General features: G+C 37.4%; 1 protein-coding gene across 3 annotated transcripts in view; it reads left to right on the forward strand.

Moving 5' to 3' along the window:
• The window catches only part of LOC130915081 (protein PTHB1-like), a 244301-nt gene that overhangs the window by 7639 nt on the left and 210405 nt on the right, over window positions 1-26257 (forward strand). For all 3 annotated transcript variants that reach the window (XR_009063053.1, XM_057834800.1, XM_057834801.1), the window contains exons 3-7: window positions 2197-2353; window positions 10414-10478; window positions 10548-10661; window positions 18015-18189; window positions 24746-24830. Coding sequence is in view for 2 of the 3 variants with exons in the window: in XM_057834800.1 (XP_057690783.1) it covers window positions 2197-2353; window positions 10414-10478; window positions 10548-10661; window positions 18015-18189; window positions 24746-24830 (596 nt within the window). In the remaining variant the exon portion in view is untranslated. The remainder of the gene's footprint in view (window positions 1-2196; window positions 2354-10413; window positions 10479-10547; window positions 10662-18014; window positions 18190-24745; window positions 24831-26257) is intronic.

Raw genomic sequence — 26257 nt, forward strand, 5'->3', positions numbered from 1 at the left:
AGCCTCTCAGTCCATGGAGATGCAAAACACGCTTGACTGTGGACACTGACACCTGTGTTCCAGCAGCTTCTAATTCTTGGCAGATCTGCTTTTTGGTGATTCTCGGTTGAATCTTCACCCTCCTGACCAATTTTCTTTCAGCAGCAGGTGATAGCTTGCGTTTTCTTCCTGATCGTGGCAGTGACAAAACAGTGCCATGCACTTTATACTTACAAACAATTGTTTGCACTGTTGCTCTTGGGACCTGCAGCTGCTTTGAAATGGCTCCAAGTGACTTTCCTGACTTGCTCAAGTCAATGATTCGCTTTTTCAGATCCATGCTGAATGTATGTGTTGCTCTATGTATATTTTTGACCCAGCAGATTTGATCACTTTTTCTGTTAACCCATAATAAAGTCATAAAAGAACCAAACTTCATGACTGTTTTTTGTGACAAAGAAGTATCTGTTCCAATCACTCTATCGGAGAAAAATCAGAGTTGTAGTAATAACTGGAAACTCAAGAGAGCCATGACATTATGTTCTTCACAAGTGTATGTAAACTTATCTTTCCATTCCAACAATAATTTAGAGAAAAATATGGCATATTTTAGAGATGGTTTTTAATTGCGATTGATTACGATTAATTAATTTTTAAGCTGTGATTAACTCGATTAAAAATGTTAATCATTTGACAGCCCTAATAGTAACACAAGCACATATAATTTTCATCGACAAATAGCCGTAGAATTATCAACTCCGTTGACCCGTTTGGCTGTAAGACCACTTGATGGCGCCATACAGCTCATTCACCACCATGAAGCTTTGAGCCATATGCAAATCAATAGGCTTCATTGCTTCAAGACGCTTTATTTAGCCAATACTACTTTTGCCAAGCTTTCCATGCTTCTTAAAAAATCCAAGTGATATACAAACCTTCCATTTTAGGTGAGGAACGATGTAGTTTCATCCATGTTGTAGTCCAATATATTGTAGCTTTGCAGCCTCATGCCTCCCAGCATGCATGGCGGCGCTACAAGTTTGATATAGGTTCAAAGTTCATGTTGTGTATTAATTATTTCTTCAGTTGCTGTCCCAGTTGTTTACTTACTAGATATGCTAGTTAGTTTGTTGTTATGTGATAATTTTGATATTCCTTTAAGAGACCTGATATAAAAAGGAAGTGAATAAGTGCCGATCGATCGGGTCCGATCACGTCATTTTCAAAGTATCGGAATCGGCAAAAAAATATCGGACATGCCTTTTTTTACCATCTATATTTTTTAAATTAAATCATTTTCTAATTGTATTTAACGTTGCAGACATAATGTGTTGCACTCTTCCAGAGTCTTTAGTTTAAGCTTAAGGTAGGGGCGAGAATTAATATTTTTTACATTTATCACGTTACAATATTTAACGCAATTAACGCATGCGGTGCACGACCCACTCACGCATTGTCGCGTTCAATCTATAATGGCGCCATTTTACCCGTATAGTATATAGAGCTAAAAGGCAGCGTAAGATGAGTAGAGTGAATTTTGGCTGCCTTTGAAGCCTTTTTTTTAATATGGCTAAAGCCTTACAATTCCTCTCCCAACGATTAGAATAATCGTGGGAAGCAATGTGGAAAGAAAGGTAGCAATTGATCTTTTTCTTGACACCCTATGTAATTCCCCAACGCAGAGAAGATATATCAATTGGTACCACGACGCACAGTCATGGTTGCACTTCCCATCATGCATTTGGGCAGAAGATAAATGGCTACAATATCATTTACTGAAAGCTCAACAAATACACTAGATGGCAATATTTAGTCACAATATACAAAGTCACATTTATCCTTTAAGAATTACAAGTCTTTCTATCTGTGGATCCCTCTCACAGAAAGAATGTTAATAATGTAAATGCCATCTTGAGGATTTGTCATAATAAACAAATACAGTACTTATGTACTGTATGTTGAATGTATATATTGGTCCGAGTTTTATTCATTTTTTCTTAATGCATTGCCAAAATATATATGATCGGGAAAAATTATCGGGAATGATTGGAATTGAATCGGGAGCAAAAAAAAGCAATCGGATCGGGAAATACCGGGATCCGCAGATACTCAAACTAAAACGATCGGGATCGGATCGGGAGCAAAAAACATGATCGGAACAACCCTATGAATGAGTTTTTTTTTTTTTTTTTTTACTGTCTTTGTCTTAATGTGTAGACAAGGTGGTGGTAGGCAGCTACATGGGCATGCTGCGGATATTCTCCCCGCACTCCTCCAAAGCCGCCGAAGGAGCACAAAGCTCGGCCGAAGCGCAGCTTCTGGAGGTGCACCTCCAGAACGCCATCATCCAGGTGGAGCTGGGGAAGTTTGTCTCGTGAGTACAGCTGGTTGAAAGATGTATGGGTGTTTTTACATTAAAGAAAGTTGTTTGTAAGCGCTTTCATTGATGATACTTCAGCAGTATTTAGCAACTTAAGCTCCCTTAAATTAGCTTTGGCCTGGTTTCCATCTCATGAGCTCATAAATAAGGATTACGCTGGGAAGATTGAGCAGTAGTAGCGGGATTGTGACTTAATCTACTATGGTATCAGCTGTAATAGGTGGCACTATTTTGATCAAACTGCAACTTGTATTAGTGGGTGAAATCATTTATTTCAATGCTTAAACTGCATAATGTGGTTTGAACATTTTTCATCTGCAGTTTAGTTGTTTTTAACTTTGAATGTTTTTAACTTGTTTGTTCATAATATTTCAGAACTGTTCAAACTCATTTTTTTTTAGTTTTCAATCTTGGTCTACAGTATCTCATTTATCAAATTGAGTATTTTCTTCATAAAATTAAATGTCAATAATTAATAGGAAATAATTTCTCATTGCATTTACCATTTCGTTGTATTGAATTTGGAAAATGAAGTTAATTATTACGTTTTTTCTTAATATTTCAAATTAAATAAATGGTTAATCAGATGAAATTAGACACTTTTAGTTCATTTAAGCTTTAGAAATTTAAGTTGTATTTGAATTTAATATATGAAATGATTTTATAAAATATTAAAATTAAGTTATGTAATTAAAATAAAATATTATATGTATTTTTAGTTTTTCTTCCGTGAAATGACAGACATTTTTTGATAAAATATTTAAATTATGTAACAAAAAATATGTTACATGTATTTAAAAAAAAAAAAAAAAATATATATATATATATATATATAATAATATATATATATATAAGGGGTGTCAAACAAACAATTAGAATTTTTAATCGAGTTAATTACAGCTCAAAAATTAATTAATCGTAATTAATCGCAATTAATCGCAATTCAAAATATCTATAAAATATGCCATATTTTTCTGCAAATTATTGTTGGAATGGAAAGATAAGACCGAGATGGATATATACATTCAACATACGGTACATAAGTACTGTATTTCTTTAATATAACAATAAATCAAAAAGATGGCATTACCATTATTAACATTCTGTTAAAGCGATCCATCGATAGAAAGACTAGTAGTTCTTAAAAGATAAATAAAAATAATAAATAAAATATATAAATATATAAATAAAATATAAATATTTATAAAAATTTATAGAAAATAAAAGATAATATCTAGTACAAGTTATAGACATTTTATATTAAAACCCCTCTTCATGTTTTCGTTTTAATAAAATTTGTAAAATTTTCAATCAAAAAATAAACTAGTAGCCCGCCATTGTTGATGTCAATAATTACTTACACAATGCTCATGGATGCTGAAGCCTATAAAATCAGTCGCACCCAAGCGCCAGCAGAGGGAGGCAAAACTCTGAAAAACACAACAAGTGCACCTTTCACTTTGCAGTGCTTTTTGCTGTCCTTTCTGTTTGAGCGGGGCATTTGTGCGTTAACTGCGTCAAATATTTTAACGGGATTAATTAAAAAAATGAATTACCGCTCGTTAACACGATAATTTTGACACCCCTAATATATATATATATATATATATATATATATACACAGTGGGGAGAACAAGTATTTGATACACTGCCAATGGGTTTTCTCATTGGCAGTGTATCAAATACTTGTTCTCCCCACTGTGTGTATATATATATATATATATATATATATATTAGTGCAATCAAACGATTAAGAAATTTAATCTAGTTAATCATATGTCAACTGTGTGATTAATCATGATTAATCACATTTCCCTCGGGATGAATAAAGTTGCTCTTCAGGAAAAAATTTTTAAGAAAATACTATAATTGACTTAAAATTTGTTTTAAGATGAAATGTATGATGTGTGAATGAATTAATACTTGACCAAATAGTTTTTTTTTTCTTTTTTAACAACTTAGCTTGTATAAAATAAAAAATAATATAAATTGTCTGTATTATACAGCAAAGAGCTTTAACAGATTAAAGTGCCTCAGACTAACAATGTGGCTCAAGTACCGTTTGGCATATTACCCAAAATAACGAACAATTTAAAGACCAGACCAGCAAAATACAGTAACAGTAGTTAGTGTTTCAAAAAAATGTGTAAACAACTTGCTTGTTAAATTGAACATTTCACACAAATAAATGCAGCATTTGCAGTTTTACACTAAATGGCCTAAAAGCTGTGTGAAATATAAAAAAATAAACTGTAAATTTTCACACACTTAACTGAAAAACATTAGACTAAACTGTGTGTCAAGGTGTTTAGAAACACTGATTAAGTTAGCCAGTCATACTCTATATTTTTTTTAACCAACTGCTCAGGCCAACTAGCTTGTTGACATTTTCAGATAACAGAGCAGACTTTTTTTTTTTAACAATGTGCCCTGTCAAAGAAAACAGTCTCTCGCAAGGAACGGTTGTGGCAGGTGTGACCAGATACTTTTTTTGCAAGGTGGGCTAGCTTACTGTGGGCACCACTGTGCGCAGATCACCACTGTAGTGGACATAAGTCGATGCTGGCACTGCCTTGTACCTGTCTAGTGCTTTGTCATTGGTTGTTGTTGTTTTTTGTTGTCATTTGATTTTCAAGGCCCTCGTCTTCGACTATGATAATGGGTCTACACTCTACAGTCTCTGGCTACCCAAGTAGCGATAGCAGTAATCAACCTACCTGTTGTCTTTTTGTTGACAAGTCGAGTCCGCACGCTGCTAATGTAGCTTGATGACTGCGGCTTGTTCCCGCAGTCTTAGCGTCATTGCTAACACTAACGAAGATATGCTTTGCCCGAAGGTGGTACTTTAGGTTGGTTGAGCTTCGATCGAAGGGCAGTTCATGATAGCAGTATGTACACACAACTTTGGTTGTATCCAGATTTCCATTAGGCAGCTTTTTAAAACGGAATTCGCCATGAAGCAGTCCTGGGTCATCATCCTTACTCATCGTGGGTGGCTGCATTTTGTCCTGCATTGCCGCGCGGAGAATGTAAACATCAGCGTGTGGGACTACGGGAGGCAGTTGTGGCCAAACTTAGTGTGAGCGGTAAATTGCGTTATTTTTTAAAAATGCGTTAATATTTCCAGATTAACCATGGTCGTTAACGCGTTAATGTTGACAGGCCTAATATATATATATTAGGGGTATCAAACGATTAAAATTTTTAGTCGAGTTAATTACAGCTTAAAAATTAATTAATCGCAATTAATCGAAATTCAAACCATCTATCAAATATGCCATATTTTTCTGTAAATTATTGTTGGAATGGAAAGATAAGACACAAGATAGATATATACATTCAACATACGGTACATAAGGACTGTATTTGTTTATTATAACAATAAATCAACAAGATGGCATTAACATTATTAACATCCTGTTAAAGCGATCCATGGATAGAAAGACTTGTAGTTCTTAAAAGAAAAATGTTAGTACAATTTATAGAAATTTTATATTAAAACCCCTCTTAATGTTTTTGGTTTAATGAAATTTGTAAAATTTTCAATCAAAAAATAAACTAGTAGCCCGCCATTGTTGATGTCAATAATTACTTACACAATACTCATGGGTGCTGAAGCCTATAAAATTAGTCGCACCCAAGCGCCAGCAGAGGGCGCCAAAACTCCGCAAAACACACCAGGTACACATTTAACTGTGCTGTCATTTTAATCTCTTTGAGCGGGGCATTTGTGTGTTAATTGCGACAAATATTTTAACGTGATTAATTAAAAAAATTAATTACTGCTCGTTAACGTGATAATTTTGACAGCCCTAATATATATATATATATATGTATATGTATATGTGTTTCTGCTAATTTAGTTATTTATTTTGTTCTATTAATTCTTTTTCAGGCCTAATATATATATGTATATGTATATATTAGGGCTATCAAAATTATCGCGTTAACGCGCGGTAATAATTTTTTTAAATTAATCACGTTAAAATATTTGACGCAATTAACGCACATGTCCCGCTCAGACAGTACCGTATACTGCCTTTTGGTATGTTTTACAGCAAGGCTTTTTGTGCTGTCTAACAGCGAACTCTTGTGGTCGCTTTGCGACATGGTTTATTGTTTTCATGCCAGTTCAATATGGCTGCAAGACGTCTCGGGCTGACGCCTACGTTGTAATGTTGTGCTTGTATGATCCTTGGACAAGATTTGTCCGTAAGTATGGTTGTTGTAAAGAATGTACATATTATGTTAGTAAGCGAAATGTTATATTTTTTGTATGAGATGCTTTTTGTTTATGTTTAGTGAACCTGTATAGCGTGCTAAGCTAACGTTGTTGCTAATGCAATGCTTGTGTACTTTTTTTTTTGTAGTTTTACGACGGTCTAAAGAGGACAATGGTTTGAGGCCATTTTATTAATAAATCAGATGAAAAAGGAAGAAGTCTGATTATTAAGGCGTCGTTCACTAGCTGTCTAGCTTTGGAAAAAGTAGACGCTTCGGAGTGAGGACAGCATAGACACATTTAAATGACAGTAGAGTGAAATGCCCACCACAGTCCTTATGTACCGTATGTTGAATGTATATATCCATCTTGTGTCTTATCTTTCCATTCCAACAATTTATTTTACAGAATATATATATATATATATATATATATATATATATATATATATATAATTTACAGAAAAATATGGCATATTTTATAGATGGTTTGAATTGCGATTAATTGCGATTAATTACGATTAATTAATTTTTAAGCTGTAATTAACTAGATTAAAAATTTTAATCGTTTGACAGCCCAATATATATATTTATATATATATATGTTTCTGCTAATTTAGTTGTTTATTTTGTTCTATTAATTCTTTTAAAAACCTGATTGATTATTGTTTCAAATACTTGGATAATTAATGCTAATTGAATTGATTAGGACAATGCAAAAAAAAAAAAAAGTGATCCTCCACAAGTTTCCTTTTTTGTTTTATTCTTAATCGTTTTTAAACTTTTTTCCATGTTATTTTTAATTAGTGTTTGTTTGTTTTTTTGTTTTAAACAAGTGACTATATCCATTTTTAAATTTGTTTTTTAATAAATTAATTTCAATTAAGCGTAGTACCAGTTATCCCAACTGCGCATTCTCCACGACAGGCAGGTGGCGCAGTCTCCTTTCTGCCACATCGTCAGAATACAAAGTAATCTTTCTCGTGGGCAAAAAAGTCCGAAAAAGTTCCGCGGCGTGGCTTCCTTTCCTTCCTTCCTTGCCGCAGCGTCGTATTGCTGTTTGCTTTAAGCTGCGGTTTGCCAGCTCGGAATTCCTCCTGGGAATCCGCTGGCCAGCCGACTAGAAATACTGGTGGGCAAACCCGCCGGAGAATTTTTTTTCTTTGCTTTCCCAGGATAAAAGAACACTTGTGGGATCGCTTTCCATTTCCGCCCGGGTCGCGCCTTTCCAAAGACTGCGTTTTGTTCCACCGGGATTGAATCAACAAATGTCTTGTCACTTGAAGAGTTGCAAAATCAGCTACACGTTATCCGTCATACTCAAATTGCAAAAAGAAAATAAACTGCCAATGGCAAAAATCTGAGTCATTAATCTACTTAATGTTTTATATTGCTTATAGAGGTGGCGAAACGGCAGCAAAGCACTACTATTGTCTAAATGGAGCTTCTCAATTTACTTCCACTTAATTCTGTTAACACCAAGATGCTACAAGCTGGTGGCAAAGCTGCTTTTGTCCAGATTTAACTTTTCAACACACTTCAGTTTAGTTGTTTCGCAAAATAAATGCTACAAGGTGGTGGCAAAATATCTAAATAAACCTTCTAATCTCACTTCAACATGGATTCTTGGAACCAAGATGCTGCAAACGGAGTCAAGACACTACTTTGGTCCAAATGGAACTTCTCAATTCACTGTAACAAAGTTTCTTGAGACCATGATACTACAAAATAACTACAAATAACATAATGCAAAACATGACTTCTGTCTAAACTCGGTTCAATAATTGTTCTATGGAGCCATTATGCTACAAAATGGCAACACAACATTATTTTATGCTCTTAATGGAGCTTCTAAACTCGCGTCAACATAGTTCTATGGAACTATGATGCTACAAAATGTTAGCAAATCACTGCTTTAGTTCAAAAGAAGCTGCTCTACTCACTTCAACATAGTTTTTTTTGAACCAATATGCTACAAAATGGCAACACAACATTACTTCATGCTCTTAATGGAGCTTCTAAACTCGCGTCAACATAGTTCTATGGAACCATGATGCTACAAAATGTTAGCAAATCACTGCTTTAGTCCAAAAGAAGCTGCTCTACTCATTTCAACATAGTTTTTTGGAACCAATATGCTACAAAATGGCAACACAACATTACTTTTGTCCAAATGGAGAAACTCAACTCACTTCTGAACAATTACTTGACACCACCATGCTGCAAAATGCAGTACCTTTGTCAGAATAGAGCTTTTTAAACTCACTTTCACATAGTTCTATGGAACCATTATGCTATAAAATGGTGGAAAATAACAACTTTAGTTCAAATGAAGCTTCTTAACTCACTTTTACATAGTTCTATGGAACCATGGTGCTACAAAACGGTGGCAAAACACTACTTTTGTCGAAATGGAGCTTATCAACTCCAAGTCCTTGGCACAAAGATGCCACAAGATGGTGATGGTGACAAAATTAGTCTGAATAGAGCTTCTAAACTCATTTCAACATAGTTTGCCGGCACCAAAACCAGGTGCCAAAACACTACTTTTGTCCTAAACGAGCTTATTACCTCATTTGGACGTAGTTCTTTGGCACCAAGATGCTACAAGATTACAGCAAAGCACTACTTTGTTTCAAATGGAACTTCTAAACTCACTTCAACATACTTTGTCGGCGCCAAGATTCTACAAAATACAGTTAAATATGACTTTTCTCTAAATGGAGCTTCTCGGCGCCAATAAAGTTCTATGGAATCATGATGGTACAAAATGGTTGCAAACAACTGCTTTTGTCCAAATGAAGCTTATCAACTCACTTCAACTAGTTCTATGGATGCATGATTCTACAAAATGGCAGCCAAACACAAAGTTTGACTAAATGAAGCTTCTCAACTTACTTCAACATAGTTCTATGGAACTATGATGCTACAAAATGGGGTCAAAGCACCATTTTATTCCAAATGGAACTTCTTAACTCACTTCAAAATAGTTTGTCGGCACCCAAGATTCTACAAAATGCAGTCAAATATTACTCTTCTATAAATGGAGCTTCTCAACTCACTTCAACATGGTTCTAAGGAACCATGATGAATAAAAATGGTGGAAAACAAGTACTTTTGTCCAAATAAAGCTTATGAATGCACTTCAACATAGTTCTATGGATGCATGATTCTACAAAATGGCAGCCAAACACAAAGTTTGACTAAATGAAGCTTCTCAACTTACTTCAACATAGTTCTATGGAACCATGATGCTACAAAATGGTGTCAAAGCACCATTTTATTCCAAATGGAACTTCATAATTCACTTCAAAATAGTTTGTCGGCACCAAGATTCTACAAAATGCAGTCAAACATTATTGTTCTATAAATGGAGCTTCTCAACTCACTTCAACAGGGTTCTATGGAACCATGATGATTAAAAATTGTGGAAAACAAGTACTTTTGTCCAAATAAAGCTTATCAACTCACTTCAGCATAGTTCTATGAAACCATGATACTACAAAATGGTGACAAAGCACTACTTTATTCCAAATGGAGCTTTTAAACTCACTTCAACATAGTTCATTGGCACCAAGAGGCGACAATGGGGTAGCAAAACACTACTTCTGTACTAATTAAGCTTATTAACTAATTTGAACGTAGTTCATTGGCACCAACGTTTCAACAAAATGGCAGTCAAACACTACTTTTGTCTAAATGGATCTTCTCAACTCACTACTGCTTAGTTTCTCAGCACCAATTTGCTACAAGATGGCATAAAATCTCACTTTTGTCAAAACAAAACCACATAATTCCATTCAAAATTTGCCCTGATGATGATGTTCCACCAGGTGTTCGGATCTTCTCCACCTGGCCGTCCTTCACCCCAGGAAGCTGTCCGTCTACTCCGTCCTGGGTAACTTCCTCCGCCTCCTCTCGGCCACTTTCCGTCAAAGCGACATTGTGTCGACACGTGTGTTTCCAGGCACAACGGGGAACGTGGGCCACGGCGACCAGTACCAGATCAAACTGGTCTACGAGCACAACCTGCAAAGGACCGCCTGCAACATGACATACGGAACCTTTGGAGGCGTAACAGGTAAATGTAAGCACACTCAAACTAATGACGGCGTCTCATGCTGTGGGGACAACCCTGCCCTCGTCACAGTCCAAGAAAAACACGGGAATCCCCTTTAAAGTGCACAAAATGAATATTCCGAATAAAGGCCGCTTTGTTGAGGCACATGCGCGCATGCCAGACTGCGGCCTGGCACGATCATTCACTCCTTGTTTACATGAAGGCCTTTTCACCGCAGGAACTTGAGGAACTTTGGAGGAACCTCGCACGTGTTTGTACTGCAGCGACTCCAAATTTAGTGAATGAAGACCTTGCTAGTAGGGGTTCACAGAATGTTTCAGTTCCGACAAAAACGTGCCCTTAATGAGCCTTTTGTCTGGCTACTATTTTCCACCACTAGAGGGCAGTGCCCGTCAATGAATTGCTGTTATATGCTTTTTATTCCAATTTGCACTTAAAAAAACAACAATTTAGCTCTCCCAAGTACCGCACTTGTGACCAACATAAAATTTAGTGCAAGCCTAAGTGTTCATTAAAAATGAGACACGTGTTTTATTTCTATGACGGAGTTTTAATTATTCTTTGTCATAATCGTTCAATAAAATGTGTACATAAAAGTGAACTCATTGAAGCTGGTAGGACTGGCTCTGAATGCTCATTATTCAGTGCCATTGACTGCGCTAGACGTCAAATTCATTTTGGCCGGGAGGGGCGGATGAACGAATGATGAATTCATCAGTGGCAGCCAATAAGTATATTGATTGATTTATTTAGTTTTTGATTAGGTAAATGAAAAAATAGATTGAATCGAAAATTTAGTTTTCCCTATTTGTGTTATTGTGTAATATTCAAACATAAAAATTAAAGGATAAAATTAAATAATTATTTTTAAATTAATAATTAAAAAAATAAAATTCAATAGTGAATGTATTTTTCAAATAAATTAATAAAAAACTAAAATATTAAAATCTACAAATTTAAAAATTAAAATGAATATTTTTTCATAAGAATTCAATAATTAATGATTTTTTAAAAATATTAAATGGGGGAAATTAATGAAGTTTTTATATTTGTTTTTAATATAAACTAATAAAAACTAAAAATGTTTTTAAAAAATTAACAAAAAAATATTCATTAATTTTTTGTAATAAAAAAGATGGAAAAATTAAAAGTTATTTCTTCTATTTGTGTTTTCATTATAAAATATAAAAACAAAGATTTAAAAATGAATTTCTTGGGTACTAAAAATTCAATAATTCATGTTTTTTATGTGTAATAATGAAATTAAAATTAATAAAAATTTGTATGTTAATAGTTAAGTGTTTTTTAATTTGTTTTTAGTATATCAATAATGAGGGAAAAAAATGTTTATATAAAACTGAAACACAAAAATCCAGAATTTTTTTTTTTTTACATTTTTATATTAAAACAATAAAATGAATAATTATAAATAAACAAAATTTGGGAAAAAAATTTTTTCCTTAGGTTTTTTTTAATAAAATGAATGAAATTATTTAAAAAAAAAAATATATATATATATATATATATATATATATAAGAATAAAAATGCTGTATAATCACGATTATAAATGACAATGTTTCTTTTTAAAAAAATCTTAAATAAATGATAAAATTTTAAAAATAGTGTAAATCCAAAGAAAAATAAAGTTCTGGATCATTTTTAGATCAACAAACAATCTCTCTAAACAATTCATTGACTCTCAAAATAACTGTCAACTATTCACCCAATCGTGGCACACCTTCATTAACTCTTTAAAATTCTTTAAATCTCTTTAATAGCGTCCATCACCTGTAGAGGTCCAATCCATTTGTACTGAAATGGCTGGCAGCGAATAAACATCTCAAATGTTTCGACGTCTATCACCGTCAACTTGCCCTGAAACCCGATCATTGGCAAGAATGAATGAGATGCTGTTTCGTTAAGGGAATTTCCTTTCCTCCCCCTTCCTTTTAAGGTCATAGTTCACTTACAAGTAGTCACTAGAGAGTACCTCGCTGGCACACACAGAAACGTTGTGCCTACGCCGCGCTTTAACTTGACCTTAAAGCAAAAACCGCATCAGCAGCGCCGCGTCGTCCGGGCTATTTTTAAAACTGAGGTTATTATCTTTTATTGCTGTGTAATAAGTCGGCTTGCCGGGCACTGAATAACGTCGACTTAAGCTAATAAACCAAAATAGAATGTTGCGGTTGATTTTAATACTTGATTGTGTTCGCTATACACAAGACACAAAGAGTTTCTGTATAATGCACAAGGCCCAACCTTTCATTGCCGTTGATGGTCAAACGACTCTAGGCCATTAAGCAACGGCGGCTGTTGATCGCCAAAAATTTCAGGTTTGTTTCGGGGATCATTGATTGCTCAAACATGGTGGATATGCAACTTTTTGCTGGTTTACAACATGTTATTGCGCTTTTTTTGTTGTTGAAAATGATACACATTTCAAAGTGACTGTGGCGTTTGTGGAAAAATTACACCTGTTTGGGGTATCTTCTAGAGCCTGGCGATTTACTGTTACCGAGACGGTTCACGGTGACCGATGTATTTTGACCATGTCAATAAATTAGTTTTTTTTTAATTACCGTAATTTCTGGACTGTAAGGCGCACCTGACTATAAGCCGCCTCCCACCAAATTTAACACGAAAACAGCATTTGTTCATAGATAAGCCGCACTGGACAATAAGCCGCAGCTGTCTTCACTTTATTATGTGATATTTACACCAAAATATATTAACCGGTAACACTTTATTTGACAGTAGCATCATAAGACTGTCATAGGACCAAATGAGCCACCATAAAGCTTTGAACCATTTGGCTGCAAAGCTTCATTGCTTCATTTGGCCATCACTGCTCCCTTGGGGAAGACAGTCAAACTCTGCTGCCACCTGCTGTCAATACTGTTGTCGTCCATCGTGCCTCCTAGCATGCATTGTAGCGCTACAAATATAAATGACAATCAAAATACATGTTCTGTGCTAAATATTTCTTAAGTTACTCTTCCAGTTGTTTCATAAACTGCAACCTCTGGTATTTGGTAAAACTATTTGACAGTGGCACCATAAAACTGTCATAAGACCATCATAATTATGACATGACACTGCCATGAGCATTAATGACATCATGACAGATGTCATTTTGTGTCATCTGGCAAATTATCTCACTTTTGAATAGATGCAAAAGATCCGAGCTGGGCATAAATGGAGTGTTGGTGACATAATTTGCCAGATGATACTTAATGACATCTGTCTTAACCATTCATTAATGACCATGATAGTGTCATAATCATGTCATAATTATGACAGTCTAATGACACCGCTGTCAAAGTGTTACCTATTAACCCAAATACATCAACAAATAAGCCGCACTGGACAATAAGCCGCAGGATTCAAAATGAGGAGAAAAAAGTAGCGGCTTATAGTCCGAAAATTACGGTAAACGAAAAAAGTCTTTTCAGCCCACTTTATTCTTTGGGACCCCTGCACTTGTTTCGCAAGTGTTCAATAATTCTTTAAAAAAAAAATAATAATAAATAATTTCTTTGGGCCTATGGTTAAATACTTACAGGTCTACGGAGCCCCTAAAGGGACATCGACAGAAAGAAAATAGATTTAAGCAATCTGGTGCGCACCAGAAACTATCTGGTAAACATTAGCATTATATAGCATTTAAGCGAGCGGACTTTTGCGATGCAAGTTAGCCAATTGTTGTAAACACTAGCATTATACAGTATATATCATTTAAACTAGCGGACTTTTGGTATGCAAGTTAGACAAGTGTTGTAAACATTAGCATTATATAGCATTTAAGCTAGCGGACATTTGCTATGCAAGTTAGCCATTTTGTAAACATTTGCATTAGATAGCATTTAAGCTAGCGGACTTTCGCTAAGCAAGTTAGTTAATTGTTGTAAACATTAGTATTATATAGCATTTAAGCTAGCAGATTTTTGCCATGCAAGTTAGCCAATTGTTTTAAACATTAGCATTATATAGCATTTAAGCTAGCGGACTTTTGCTAAGCAAGTTAGCCAATTGTTGTAAACATTAGCATTGTATAGCATTTAAGCTAGCGGGAAGTTGCTGAGCAAGTTAGCCAATTGTTGTAAACATTAGCATTATATAGCATTTAAGCTCGCGAACTTTCGCTGTGCAAGTTAGCAAATTGTTGTAAACATTGGCGTTATTTATCATTTAAGCGAGTTTACTTTTGCTATGCAAGTTAGCCAAGTGTTGTAAACATTAGTATTATATAGCATTTAAGCTAGTGAACTTTTGCTATGAAAGTCAGCCAATTTGTAAACATTTGCATTACATAGCATTTAAGCTTGTGGACTTTCGCTAAGCAAGTTAGCCAATTGTTGTAAACATTAGCATTACATAGTATTTAAGCTAGCAGACTCTTGCAATGCAAGTTAGCCAATTTGTAAACATTTGCATTATATAGCATTTAAGCTAGCAAACAAGTTAGACAATTTGTAAACATTTGCTTTATATAGCATTTAAGCTATCGGACTTTTGCTAAGCAAGTTAGCCAATTGTTGTTAACATTAGCATTGTATAGCATTTAATCTAGCACACGTTTGCTCTGCAAGTTGGCCAATTTGTAAACATTTGCATTATATAGCATTTAAGCTAGCAGACTTTTGATGTGCAAGTTAGCCAATTGTTGTAAACATTAGTACTATATAGCATTTAAGCTAGCAGACTTTTGATGTGCAAGTTAGCCAATTGTTGTAAACATTAGTACTATATAGCATTTAAGCTAGCAGACTTTTGATGTGCAAGTTAGCCAATTGTTGTAAACATTAGTATTATATAGCATTTAAGCTTGCGGATTTTGCTATGCAAGTTAGCCAATTGTTGTAAACATTAGCATTATATAACATTTGAGCTAGCGGACAGCTGCTGAGCAAGTTCGCCAATTGTTGTCAACAAATGCTATATAAAAATTGCTAATGTTTACAACAATTGGCTAACTAACTAAAAATTAGCATTATATAGCATCTAATGTTTACCTGATTGTTTCTAGTGCGTACCAAAAATGATCACATGCGCAGATTGTTGTGTGTACCATATTGCTTAAATTTATTGTATTTCTGTCGATGTCCCTTAAGGGGCTCCGTACAGATCAAACTAATACTACACTTTAATGTCAAATTTAATGTCAAATAGTTGGCCGTAAAATACTGTCATGCGGACCTCCATTGCCCCCTTGGACACTAGTTTGATACCCCTCTCAAGTAAAAAAATAAATAAAATGAGATGAGAATAAGTTTGGGGTTTTTTTGGTACAGTTTGACTGACTGGGTGGGTTAGTGCGTGTGTGTATAATCCTATGCACGTGTGTCCATATCTTTGTAATTGCATTGTGTTCACGGCCACTGTGGAACATGCTCATCACTCAAACACACACTCGGACACACGTGTTTCCACAGAGGAGCTGAGTAGGAGTGTGTGGCTTTTCTTTCCAAATCTCTGCTGACGGATGGTTTGCGTGTGTATGCGCGCGCTGTAGGTGGCTGTCTCCCTGACCTCCACTTGACGGCCGTCAGATTTTTAATAGCGCGTAGAGGCCTAATTATAGTCCTCCGGTCATGTCGCTGCTTCACGCTAGCGTGTATGCGCGCTAAGGTGTTAATGGAGATATCAGACGGAGTCGGAGTGAGAAATGTTGCAATGAAACGGGAGCAATTACGTGTGAGGTTAAAGAAGCTAGTCTTTGGCTGCCATTGACGGTGATGGACGTCCAATTGTGTGGCTGTTATTCATCTTGCTGATGTGAATTTAAACTAGTTTTATACAGTGGGGCAAATAAGTATTTAGTCAACCACTAATTGTGCAAGTTCTCCCACTTGAAAATATTAGAGAGGCCTGTAATTGTCAACATGGGTAAACCTAAACCATGAGAGACAATGTGGGGAAAAAAAACAGAATATCACATTGTTTGATTTTTAAAGACTTTATTTGCAAATCATGGTGGAAAATAAGTATTTGGTCTATACCAAAAGTTCATCTCAATACTTTGTTATGTACCCTTTGTTGGCAATAACGGAGGCCAAACCTTTTCTGTAACTCTTCACAAGCTTTTCACATACTGTTGCTGGTGTTTTGGCCCATTCCTCCATGCAGATCTCCTCTAGAGCAGTGATGTTGTTTTGGGGCTGTCCTTGGGCAACACGGACCTTTAATTCCCTCCTCACCCCGCGGCATCAAAATGATAACAAGAACGGGGAGCTAAAATCCCAGAAACACACGGGGGGACCTAGTGAATGACCTACAGAGAGCTGGGACCACAGTAACAAAGGCTAGTATCAGTAACACAATGCACCGCCAGGGACTCAAATCCTGCACTGCCAGACGTGTGCCCCTGCTGAAGAAAGTACACGTCCAGGCCCGTCTGCGGTTCGCTAGAGAGCATTTGGATGATCCAGAAGAGGACTGGGAGAATGTGTTATGGTCAGATGAAACCAAAATAGAACTTTTTGGTAGAAACACAGGTTCTCTTGTTTGGAGGAAAAAGAATACTGAATTGCACCATACCCACTGTGAAGCATGGGGGTGGAAACATCATGCTTTGGGGCTGTTTTTCTGCAAAGGGACCAGGACTACTGATCAGTGTAAAGGAAAGAATGAATGGGGCCATGTATCGAGAGATTTTGAGTGAAAATCTCCTTCCATCAGCAAGGGCATTGAAGATGAGACGTGGCTGGGTCTTTCAGCATGACAATGATCCCAAACACACGAAGAAGCATTTCAAGGTCCTGGAGTGGCCTAGCCTGTCTCCAGGTCTCAACCCCATAGAAAATCTGCGGAGGGTGTTGAAAGTCCGTGTTGCCCAACGACAGCCCCAAAACATCACTGCTCTAGAGGAGATCTGCATAGAGGAATGGGCCAAAATACCAGCAACAGTGTGTGAAAAGCTTGTGAAGAGTTACAGAAAACGTTTGGCCTCCGTTATTGCCAACAAAGTGTACATAACAAAGTATTGAGATGAACTTTTGGTATTGACCAAATACTTATTTTCCACCATGATTTGCAAATAAATTATTCAAAAATCAAACAATGTGATTTTCTGTTTTTTTTTCCACATTCTCTCTCATGGTTGAAGTTTAACCATGTTGACAATTACAGGCCTCTCTGATATTTTCAAGTGGGAGAACTTGCACAATTAGTGGTTGACTAAATACTTATTTACCCCACTGTATATGGATTGGAGGTCTAGCGCCGTCAGAGGTAGGGGTGTGACGAAATACCGAAATGGTAATATATCGTGATACTTTATATATTAAAAGGTTATCGATATGTGATGATAGATGGCGATTACATGATGAACACCGTCTTGTTTCCGTCAGGTCACCACTCGCTTTGCATCCAATCCATGGACGGCATGCTGATGTTCTTCGAGCAGGACAGTTACTCCTTCGGAAGGTTCCTCCCGGGCTTCCTTCTTCCGGGCCCTCTGTGCTACAACCCGCGAACGGACAGCTTCCTCACAGTGTCCTCTGCCCGCCAGCTGGAGAGCTACAAGTAGGTTTCGCTGACTCCTAGTAAAGCGTCCGCACAAAAGCCCGGCAAGCGGAAAATAAAAACGTGACAAACCTCAGAAATTCACCCGATGTTGCCGTTTTGAAAACTAACGCAGCGAACAAGGTACGCGTTGTCGCACGTGAAGACAGCGTTTTGGCAGCGTGTCGCGTGCGTTGGCCGGCGCTATCAGGGCACGTGTAAAGTTTAAGCAAACATTATTGTCTAATTGTACTCATTGAAAGATGATCCTGGTGGAAACACACACACACAAACAAATGCAAATGAATTCCGACGCAAGTGCCAACACTCACACGTACTGATGGAGGTCTTGTGCAGGAGTCAGAACCCCCTTTCACACACATATCCAGAGAAATTCCCGTGGAACGTGACGCGGGATTTACTCACGTCATTGATTTATGCATGTAGAGATGTCCTGAAAATGACGTAGGTTGGACACTTACACAGACTTGTCCGGTGTTGCCCAATTATGCTCTCTGTGTGGCGAGTGCTGCTAGTACGATTTTATAACCCAGACATTACGTCGGCATCGGCTGTCACAATTTTGGTCGAATCGTGTTTTGTTATAGAGCCGGTTGAGGGAGCGTTCCCGAGGTCGTAACTGCAGCTAATTCAAGTTTATCAAGACTGTAAATCCATAGAGAAGGGTGTCGAGATATTAACTTGCTGGGCGCCATTCAACACCTCTGCTGACCTTGTTTTGAAATTCAATCCAAAACAATTTTATTTGTATAGCCCGATATCACAACAAGGTTGTCTCAAAGGGCTTTGCAGAGGCAATATGATACACAGTCAGAAACAGTAGATTAATTAATAAAGTTCAAGTCCTGGGCAACCCCCATCCTTAGACCCTCCATGTCGGCAAGGAAAAACTCCAAAAACCCTTTGGGGAAAAACGAGAAACTTTGGGGAGAACCACAGTCAGGAGAGATCCACTCCCAGGACGGACAGGCTATAAGGTGCCCTCCATAATTATTGGCACCCCTGGTTAAAATGTGTTTTTTAGCTTCTATTGTACTATTGCAACGGTATATTTACAGGTCTTGATAAAAAATCAGTCAGGAAGCTGCAGCTAGTACAGAATGCTGGAGCCAGAGTCCTCACAAATACAAGGAAGCTGGACCACATTACACCGGTTTTGAAATCGCTACACTGGCTTCCAGTGAGTCAAAGGATAGACTACAAAATACTACTGCTCGTCTACAAAACACTTAATGGCCTTGGACCAAAATACATGCTTAACTTGTGAGATTCCTATGAGACATCTAGACCCCTAAGGTCGTTTGGAACCGGTCTTCTGCATGCTCCAAGAACAAGAACCAAGCAGGGTGAGGCAGCATTTAGTTATTATGCTCCTCACCTCTGGAACAAGTTACCTGAACGTCTGAAGTATGCTCAAACTGTTAGCTCTTTTAAATCAGGGCTAAAAACGCTTTTGTTTAGCACTGCATATCCATAACTGTGTATATATTTCAATCTACCTGCTTTCTATTCCTCTCGTGCTTATCTCCATTGCTGATTTCAATCATTATTAGTAGTAGTAATTTTTATTTTTGTTTTATTTCTATTTATTTATTTGTATTCTATTTGTGATTAAATGCGATCTTTTGTCTTGGTTTTTACGTTGTATTGATTTAAATGTGATTTTTATGATCTTCATGTGATGTAAAGCACTTTGAAATGACCCACCACCATACTTCACAGTGGGTATGAGGTGCTTTTTAGCATGCGCATCTTTCGTGGCACACCAGACCCACGAAGCGGTCCAAGTTGAAGCCTGGGACCGTGTGCTTTGGTCAGATGAGACCAAGATTGAGCTTTTTGGAACCAAACACTCTAAGTGGGTCTGGCGTGCCACGAAAGATGCGCATGCTGAAAAGCACCTCATACCCACTGTGAAGTATGGGGGTGGGTCAGTGATGCTGTGGGGCTGTTTCGCTTCCAAAGGCTCTGGGAACCTTGTTAGGGTGCATGGCATCATGAATGCTTTGAAATACCAGGACATTTTAAATCAAAATCTGTTGCCCTCTGCCCGAAAGCTGAAGATGGGTCGTCACTGGTTCTTTCAGCAAGACAATGACCCTAAACATATGGCCAAATCTACACAGAAATGGTTCACCAGACACAAAATCAAGCTTGTGAAACATTATAGGAGAAGATTAGGTGCTGTTTTGTTGACAAAATGGGGTTGTACAAAGTATTAACACCAGGGGTGCTAATAATTATGACACGCATTATTTGATGTCAAATAATCATCTTTATGTGGGATTTTTTCCCCACTGAATAAATGCACTTGTATTGAAGGTTGGATTTTTCTCTTTTTTTCCATTAAGGTCCCATATTATTTGAATTAAAAAAATATATAAATTAGAAGCTAAAAAACACATCTTAACCAGGGGTGCCAATAATTATGGGGGGCACTGTATCAGCCTTACATATCATACAATATATAATCAAGAGTATTAGTAAGCAGTAGATTGTGCACAGCTGTCAACCAAATGGACACCAGCCAAGCTGTAGGAGCCCAAATTCCATTTTTTTTTTGTAATCAAATATGTTTCACTCAATAAAACTCATTTTCATCTTGTATTTTGTTAATGGCGACCAGTTACTCAAGATCTAATGAGGAATTTTAATCATAACATACTTTATCTCCCTCAACGTCTATCTGAATAAAATCATTCCAGTCTGTCATTTCCAGGAATTCCTCTCCCTTCGCATCTGTGAGCGCTCCTCCGACATGCCTCTCTCATCCACTCGGGTTTTACGCGTTAAGTTAAACAGCCCTGACGTTGGAGCTAATAGAGCGGGACACGTGGGCTGGGTGTCGGTTAGACTTGGCGGAGACTGTTCGCAGCTGCCGGAGAGATAAAAATACGTTCAGGTGGTGGAACAAGAAGAAGATGCAGTCGATCCAATCGAGACCTGTTTCAAATATACGGCTGCTGATTGGACGATGGCTGTTCTCGTCACACTCATGAAAACATTGTTTCCCGCGGAAGAGCAAAAACGTTGTTTCCCTACCGGGAAAGCTTTTTGTGATGTTCTTTTCTATTCTTTAAATAAGGAAATGATGTGTATTTCCAACAGAAAATTCAGAAATTCCATCCTGCTCCATTCAGCAGAGTTGTTTTTGGCAGCCCTTTTAATTTTCGTCTTAGTCTTAGACTTTTGGACGATAATACTTATTCGTATTAGTCATACACGAACAGCAAGGACACCTCAAAACATTGACACGGTGAGATTTTGAGATCTCCCCGATGGTCTGCCATCAAACACGCATCTGCTCTAGGGTTGTCTGCTCGTTCTGTGAGAAGAATCCTCCATGAAGAATTGAAATTTCATCATGGTGCAGGAACTTAATCCACACGATTTTATTGCTCGTGAAAATGCATGTGAGACACTTTGCGAGGCCAGGTTCCTTTTTCTCTGAAGTTGTTTACCCATGAAATAATCGAGTGCCGGCCAGGAACACTAAACACATATTGAAATGTCTACGGAATGCACGTTGCGTTGCGATGATTGAGCGACTGCTTGAAAAAAAATGCCTGAACAGCGAAAGCATGTTCCAACTTTGTCCACTCCATGATGCTCACTGGGGTTCCTGAAAAATAAACACGAAATAGTGCATGTTAAGAACCAAAATTTAAGCCCCACCCTCTCAAATAAGTCTATCCCTACCATCCTCAGAGCAACCATCGCTTCAGAGCGCCAAATTTAAATCAGCAAGTTGCTCTGCCCCACCCTGTATTTTAGTGATTTCAAAATGTTTGTCTTCCTCTAGTTTTAGTCGACATTTAGTCAATATTTTCATCTGTAAAATTTGACTGTTTCACCCAATAAATAGATTTTAATAAAGTTTCCAACTATTTTGAATGAACATTGACAGACGAGCACATATTTTAGCAGCTACAAATACAGTGTATCACAAAAGTGAGTACACCCCTCGCATTTCTGCAGATATTTAAGTATATCTTTTCATGGGACAACATTGACAAAATGACACTTTGACACAATGAAATTGGTCAAATTGGTGTGCATGGCTGTCACCCCAGGAGGAAGCCTCTTCTGAAGACGGTACACAAGAAAGCCGGCAAACAGTTTGCTAAAGACATGTCAAAAAAGCACATGGATTATTGGAACCATGTCCTATGGTCCGATGAGACGGGCGGGCTTTCTTGTGTACCGTCTTCAGAATAAGCTTCCTCCTGGGGTGACAGCCATGCACACCAATTTGATGTAGAGTGCGGCGTATGGTCTGAGCACTATAGGCTGACCCCCCATCTCTTCAATCTCTGCAGCAATGCTGACAGCACTCCTGTAATGAGTCACATGACGTTTTGGAGGGAAAGTGATGAGCAGTACTCAATTTGGACATTTAGGGATGTACGTAGTTTCTAAGGGGTGTACTCACTTTTGTTGCCAGGGGTTTAGATATTAATAGCTATATTTTGAGTTATTTTGAGGGGAAAATAAATGAACTGTATTTTATAAGCTGCACACAGACTACTTTTCATTTTGTCAAAGTGCGATTTTGTCAGTGTTGTCCCATGAAAAGATACTTAAAATCTGCAGAAATGCGAGGGGTGTAGTCATTTTTGTGATACACTGTATATTAGGGGTGTAAAAATCTCGGTTCAGTACGTACCTCGGTTTTGAGGTCACGGTTCGGTTCATTTTCGGTACAGTAAGAAAACAAAATGCAAAATATAAATGTGCTAGTTGTTTATTACACACCTTTGTGCTTTCAACAATAGGAACATTAGCCTATACAAAGCTAGAATTCTGCTCAAAAAGTAGCGGGTGTTTAAAGATAATCCAACAACAATTTGCCTTTCAGACCCCGCGTATTGGTCAGCTTTCTTTCTGAAAGAAAGAAGAAAAAAAGTCCTGTGCTTAAGAGAAAAGCAATCCCAATGACAAAAATTTTAACATGTATTTTACAACTGAAATGCCTCAATGAATCATTTCTTTTTTCTTGTGAACGGTTTTCAAAAGCTTTATTGGTGGATTTTCTCAAGTTAAAGCGCCCCACAGAAATTAATAAATTTAATTGTGTAATGAGGATCTGTGTATTATACTTATTATTTAATTACAGGTGTTTTAGCTCATTTCAATTTATTTTATTTAAATGGGCTATTATTTATTTTATTATGTGTTTATATTTTACAAATGTGATGTAATATTCATTTATATTGTATATTTTATGTTGTATAACTTTAGTTCCTATGTGAATATTAGTTCCTACTTGTTTTGTTGTGGTAGGAGGGTTTTGTATTGAACACGGGGCCGTGTTGGTTATTATTATAGCAGAGAGTAAATCAACAAAGACAAGTCAACTGTGCCCCGATCTACCACTCAAGAGATCTGATGGACTCAAAAAGTGGGTTACGATTGCATATTAGTTTGAAAAATGACTGGATCCACCGTATTTTTACACGAGTGACTTCTGGTCTGCGCGATCCTAGCTACCGGTAGTAGTATTGACGCAGGAGGGTCGTGTCTCGCGTCAAATAATAAACTCTGCTGTTCTTTTCGTGTGCGTCGTGTTGAGCTGTTTCTGGGACGCGTCTAACATGCGGCTGCACTGCGACTGGTGTGGATTGGCTGTTTGATGCCCGCGTTTCACTGCGTTCTCGCGGCGGCCACGTTGTCGCGCCGTTGACGTTTCTAGGTTATACTGTCGTACTGTGTTGGTCCTCATTATAGTAGAGAAGACAGAGTAAATCTACACAAAGAAACTGTAACCCGATCGACTCACAGCCTCGAACACATTATGTCAGAAACTCGTTCGGTACGCCTCCGTTCCGAACAGAAGCACCACGTACCGAAACGGTTCAATACAAATACATGTACCGTTACACCTTTACTGTATATCATGTGATAATACACAGGAAAAAGGTACATTATTTTCATTTAATTATACCCACCTGGATGCCACGAACTGTATGTTTAAAAAAAAAAAAAAAAAAAAGTTGCCTGAGAGTTTAAGAGAACGTTTGCCATTAGCAATAGCCTAATACCCTAACACAAACATGAATACTATGCTATGCTAACGCTTCAAGTTACATTTAGTGTGTGATGATCACTCAGCACAGACCTTAAAAGGCTAAAGCGAAATGACATTGTCTCTTGCCAAGATAAGATGACAAATCTTACCTTGTGTGTCTCAAAACAACAATAGAGAGACTGGAGAGGACACTTGTGGGTGAGTTGGGGGTGCGCAGCACAGCACATGAGTGACACAACCAGACACTGCTATGATGCAGGCTAACTACACATAAAATGTCACACACTGTGAGCGCGAGACGGAAACTATGGCGCATTTTGGTCTCGTTCTCGTCTCGTCAGATGAAAACTGGCATTTGTGTCGTTATGTTTTAGTCTCCAAAGACACGTTTTTAGCTTGTTATAGTCTCATCCTCGTCATGAAAAAATTGTTCCTTGACGAAATATTTTCATCATAGTCATTGTTGACGAAAACAACACTGCCGTTCGGGCAGCGTTCTTGGAATTGAATATCTGCTCCTCTCCTCAGGTACGAAACACTTGCCGTCGCCACGGAAGCGGAAAGCCGCCAAGACCCCGAGCAGCCCCTCAAGACGGGCAGCAAGAGGCTGACCGTGAGTCTGAACCCCGCTGTGATGTCACTTGTTCCTGTGTCGGCCATTAGCGCTCGTTAACGCTAACAAGCCCAATTTGCGAAAATAAACTCATTGACACGGCTCCTTCGATGCTTCTGGCGTCGTCTTAGTTGTACTTGGCACGGAGGATCTTTACTTGCACCCGGTTGACCTCCCATTAGCATTCATGGAAAGCTTTATGTAGCACACTAGTAACCGTGACAACAGACTGATTTAAAGCACCACATAAGGAAAATAATGAGGTGTATACAGCGAGAATGTAAACATGTCACTGAAATGTTCACAAACAGTTGAATTACCGTTGCTCTGATACCGATACAAGCATCGGTACTGATACGTCATTAAAACGACGTCATCGGTATCGGCGAGTACTCAGAAATAACGTGACGATGCTTTGCGATATGTACTTTTCGAGATTATGTTTACAACCGTTGGTCGTCCCTGTCAAAATGGCCGCAAGCTACATACACCACTGTGAATTGAATCCAATTAACTCCAAAAAATTTCAAGTGAGATGGTTGCAATCCCTCCCGCTTTTAAAGATTTGGACGGCTAGCACTGTTAATGGCAGCCAATGAGCTAAGAATTACAATGTGATCTTCGATTGGCCAAGACTCTCCCACCAATGAGGTTATTAATAGTAGACGTCCAATCCGTTTGAAGTGGGAGGGTAACAACTAGGGCTGCAGCTACCCATTATTTTATTAGTCGATTTATCGATGAACTAATCGAGTAATCGGATAAGGAACATAAAAAATTAAAATACCTGAGCTGAGCCTAAAACGGTATAAAAAAATAAATTAGGGCTGTCAAATGATTAAAATTTTTAATCGAGTTAATCACAGCTTAAAAATTAATCGTAATTAATCGCAATTCAAACCATCTCTAAAATATGCCATATTTTTAAGTAAATTATTGTTGGAATGGAAAGATAAGACAAGACTGATATATACATTCAACATACTGTACATAAGTACTGTAATTGTTTATTATAACAATAAATCCACAAGATGTCTTTAACATAGAAAGACTTGTTATTCTTAAAGGATAAATGTGAGTTTGTACATTGTGACTAAATATTGCTATCGAGTGTATTTGTTGAGCTTTCAGTAAATGATACTGTAGCGATTTAACTTCTGCCCAAATGCATGATGGGTGCAACCATGCATAAATTGTTGCAACCATGACTGTGTGTGGTGCCCGCAAATGCTATATCTTCTCTGCGTTGCGTACAGTACATGGTGTTAAGAAAATATCAACGTCTTCCATTCTTCCCACGTCGATTTTCACACCATTTATAGATATTGTGTTAGAGATGTCAATTAAAAGTTGCTTGATGCTGTTCCTTAGCACTGTACTGTATATAAGTAAATCAGCGCCATTTTAGGCTGTTTGCGGTGATGCGT

The sequence above is a fragment of the Corythoichthys intestinalis genome, chromosome 4 (genome assembly GCF_030265065.1).
Source record: "Corythoichthys intestinalis isolate RoL2023-P3 chromosome 4, ASM3026506v1, whole genome shotgun sequence".
In the NCBI taxonomy this organism is placed as follows: domain Eukaryota; kingdom Metazoa; phylum Chordata; class Actinopteri; order Syngnathiformes; family Syngnathidae; genus Corythoichthys; species Corythoichthys intestinalis.